The sequence below is a fragment of the Pinus tabuliformis genome, chromosome X (assembly GCF_031772625.1).
Source record: "Pinus tabuliformis cultivar Carrire ecotype Pingquan chromosome X, CPIR1, whole genome shotgun sequence".
Lineage (NCBI taxonomy): Eukaryota > Viridiplantae > Streptophyta > Pinopsida > Pinales > Pinaceae > Pinus > Pinus tabuliformis.
In genome coordinates, this window is record NC_142308.1 from 316,410,157 (window position 1) to 316,414,134 (window position 3,978).

Genomic DNA, 3,978 nt, shown 5'->3' on the forward strand with positions numbered 1-3,978 from the left:
TAGTGATAACCCCATCCATCTTCTCTTGCTTTTTTTAAAAGAAATTGTTAAGTTTTTTTGTCTTTCCCATTGGAATACAAATTCCCAACATACTCATCTTCTTTGAAAATTCATTATGACTGAGTTCAAACACAGCTTTCAGAAAATTGTCCAGAATGGTATTCGGTTATGGTCACTTTAGAGGATATTTGCTTCTCTATATTCTTGAAGGTGGTTGCCAATAATTGATGTTTAGCCTGAAGCAAAACTATTAGATTCAGAGAGTGGAGATCTATTGAATATGTGTCAATATGAATGAAATTTGTTGGACTTTGTTGTGCACAAAATGGTGCATCCATTGTCCTCTTGTATGCATACAATCATTCCCTGGTGTAGGATTTGACCTCAGGGAAAGAGCAAAGTAGTGTACAACTATTTGTTAATCTCTATCAGTGGTGTTTGCCTAAACTATAACATTTGATGTTGTTTCTAGACGTTGGCGGTCTTGCTTGATGTGTAACATATTATATAAGCATAAACTCCTCTCCTTTGTGCACTCCTTTGTTGCAACTTATTTTACTAGAAGGTGTTATTCTCATTTTGCTACCATTTGGATTCAGATGTCTATCTCATGGATAGGTGGTTCTGATATCCATTGTCTTGTTGTTGCTTCAACGTTGTTATAGATTTGTCCAAAGGTATTGTTTGCACACTTAGAGAGATAGTACTTGTGTGCACCATGCGCTTGAGAAAATAATTTAATTAAAAGTAACATGGAGGGTAGTTATACAATAATTCTAAATTTATGGTGTAATTGTGGTTGAGTTCTTATCGATATTGAAGGCCTTGGTTTCTCATACTAATTAGTGTGATAACATAGAGCTTATTATTTAATGGGACATTTTATCACGATATTTCTTTCCACACATCTTTATATCAAAATTTTAGTTCATTATGATCTGCATGGGAAGGTTTCTCTACATTGAAGATAAAATTGTCTTTTGCGATTTATCTATGATAAATTTCATATGATTGATTTTGATGATATCTTTGTGTTTCAATTTTCTTTTGTGTCACCCTCCTTTGTTCCATCATTTGGTGGTTTCACGCTCTTCTCTACAGTCTCTTTGTCGCTTACTTTTCAACAACCTTGTCTTATTCTCTGTATATTCCTCCCCTCTTTGTTTTTCATTACCTTGAATGAGCTATGCCACCATTGACAAAATGTTGTAAGTGCTAGCATGTGATCTTTGAACTTATAAGGTAGTTATCTTTGGAACATGCCCTTTATTTTAAAGAAAAGGGGACTTTTATGGAAATCATCAAAATTTATACGAAATATTTTATTGTGCATTTAACCATCGACCAAGATTCAAGACTAGATCAGCCATGGCCATCCTTCTAACTAGTTGCCTTTTTCCATTCTTCTTTCTTGACACTGTAGTCAATTTGTCCTTTTACAAGTACCTTCCAATCTCAACATTATCATCTTGGAATGCTCCAATGATAACTTAAAATTGTTGGTGCTATCAATTCAAAGAGAGCTTAATCTTCTTCCTCTTATGTTTTTTTCCTACAGCCTTAAAGTTTTCACCTTCACTCTATCCCTCTTATATGTATTTTCTTTAGCTTTATTATTGACTAGCTCAATTGAATCTACGTCTATTTTTGCCTTACTCTTTTCTGAACTTGAGTAATATGATTGCTTTATATATAGTTGTGCATATCCACATTCCCTTTCCTCCTTGTCCCCAAGTCAGAACATGGCAATTATTTTCATTACAATAATTGTTTGATTTCATTGTGACGACCCTGCCTGCAACGCCCTGCTTCTCCATAATGCTGACTCTTTAGTCATCTGTTTCCTGTGTCATTATCCAATCTCGCTCCTCAACCATGTCTAACGAAGAGCTTAATGCAGCGGCTTCTTGTGTTGGCAATCTGAGCTTTAATGGACCACAGCGACTGTAATATCACAGCATCGCAGAATTGCTCTTTCGGTTTTTGTTTTTTGTTTTAGAATTCAATTCTCCGAATTTATGCCGTTTCATGATTCTAGCCAACGACCTTTGAATGCCAATGATCTTTGAATGCAGATTGGAGGGCAAGGTAGCAATAATAACGGGTGGGGCAGCGGGCATAGGAGAAGCCATCGTTCGGCTCTTCACAAAGCACGGAGCCAAAGTCATAATCGCAGACATTGCAGACGAAGCCGGCAAAAATCTGGCCGAATCCCTTTCCCCTGCGGCCACTTACCTGCACTGCGATGTGAGCAAAGAAGAAGAGGTGAGCGCAGCGGTGGATTTGGCCGTGGCGAAACATGGTCAACTCGATATTATTTATAACAACGCAGGAATAATCGCTGCAAGTAAAAGCGCAGTGGAGTATGACATGGAAGAATTCGATCGAGTGATGAAAGTAAACGTTAGAGGAGTGATGCTGGGCATTAAGCACGCAGTTCGCGTGATGATCCCGCGGAAGAAGGGCTGCATAATCTCTACTGCTAGCATTGCAGGTATTTTGGGAGGAATTTCCCCCTACTCATACACGGCCTCGAAGCATGCAATCATAGGGCTTACTAAGAGTGGAGCAGCTGAGCTTGGAAAATACGGGATCAGAGTTAATGCTGTCTCTCCATTTGGCTTGGCCACAGCCCTTGCAGTCAATTACATGAAACAAGGCAATGCTTCTGCTGTTTCAGAAGAGGATAAGGCCGCCGTAGAGGCCTTCTGCAATAGTTCCGCCAACTTAGAAGGAGCGACTCTTAAAGCGGAGGACGTTGCGGAGGCGGGCCTGTACTTGGCGAGCGATGAGGCTAAATATGTTAGCGGGCATAACCTTGTGGTGGATGGCGGAATCACTGTTGTTAATCATTCTTGGAGGCTCTAATGATCAGCGTTGTTAATGCTATATGTCAATGAAACTATAGGGTCCGAGTGTTACAATAATCATGTCGTAATTAAAGACATCAATAAATAACACATGAAGAACAAAGACAACAAATTTATCCACAAGTTTTGAAGACAATGTCCCAAACAACTTAAGGATATCTTTATCAATAAAAATAAATTTGAGGTTGTTATTTATAAAAAAATTTCATAACACAACATATATATAGAAAGATTATGGCAATGTGTTTTTGATTAGCTAGGAAATTTTAACGAGGTGGAGTTTTGAATTCACTAACTCATCTTATCTAGTTTTAGCACTAGCCAATTTGGATAAGAAATGGATTCTCTATAATATAAGATACTTTGTCTTTACATTTTGGTTTCACTCTTATAAGTAAGATAATTACTATTTTACTTTTCCTTTTTCTCCTTTTAAATGATAATAATTCTTTTTAATTATTATGTAAGAGCTTAAATTCAGAATTTTTAATAGATTTAGGAGGCTTTAGTGTTTTAATAAAAACAAAAATACAAACAAGATCTAGAAATACAATTTTTATTTATAATATTAACTAAAGAAAATAGTACATGTTCGTACAATAATATCAGCGCCCCTACAATAGCATGCATAATTGCTCATCATATGAGAAAACAAAGACATTGAAGCATAATTGTAGACCCTGGATGGATCTATATGACAAATTACACTTGTAGAGTTTTCATCTCAGGATCAAACTAGAACTCACCTTGCCAAGTTCTCAACAAGATACATTAGGATAGACAAACTCAAGATGATCCAAATGTCTAGCTCCTATCACCTTTTATAGGCTTGATGGACTCTCTATAAACTTTTTTTTTATTTTTTTCCCTCGAAAAATGAAGGAATATACCATGGACAAATTCTGTCCATTTTGACCATATAATGAAAAGGGAATATTACAAATCCTCCCACCCCAAAATTACTTGCCCTCAAGGAATCCACATCTATCCATAGCAGACACATCTGTATACTGATATGAAGATCCCATAAAAACCTTTGTGCTACCCTATGCTTCCTTGCTAAACAAACATGAATGGATTCTTCAATACATAGATCCCAAACAATCCT

General features: G+C 36.7%; 1 protein-coding gene across 1 annotated transcript; it reads left to right on the plus strand.

Moving 5' to 3' along the window:
* Positions 1–1,875: 1,875 nt before the first annotated feature.
* LOC149139691 (short-chain dehydrogenase reductase 2a-like) lies at positions 1,876–2,868 on the plus strand. Its single transcript, XM_089447034.1, has 2 exons — positions 1,876–1,946; positions 2,076–2,868. Exons 1-2 carry the CDS (start codon positions 1,876–1,878, stop codon positions 2,866–2,868), a joined length of 864 nt encoding a protein of 287 aa, XP_089303160.1.
* The last annotated feature ends 1,110 nt before the right edge of the window (positions 2,869–3,978 follow it).

Coding starts and splice junctions, on each gene's coding strand:
- LOC149139691 (XM_089447034.1), top strand. CDS start 1,876: ATGTCTAACGAAGAGCTTAATGCAGCGGCTTCTTGTGTTGGCAATCTG. Junction 1,947..2,075: donor TTTAATGGACCACAGCGACT/GTAATATCACAG, acceptor CTTTGAATGCAG/ATTGGAGGGCAAGGTAGCAA.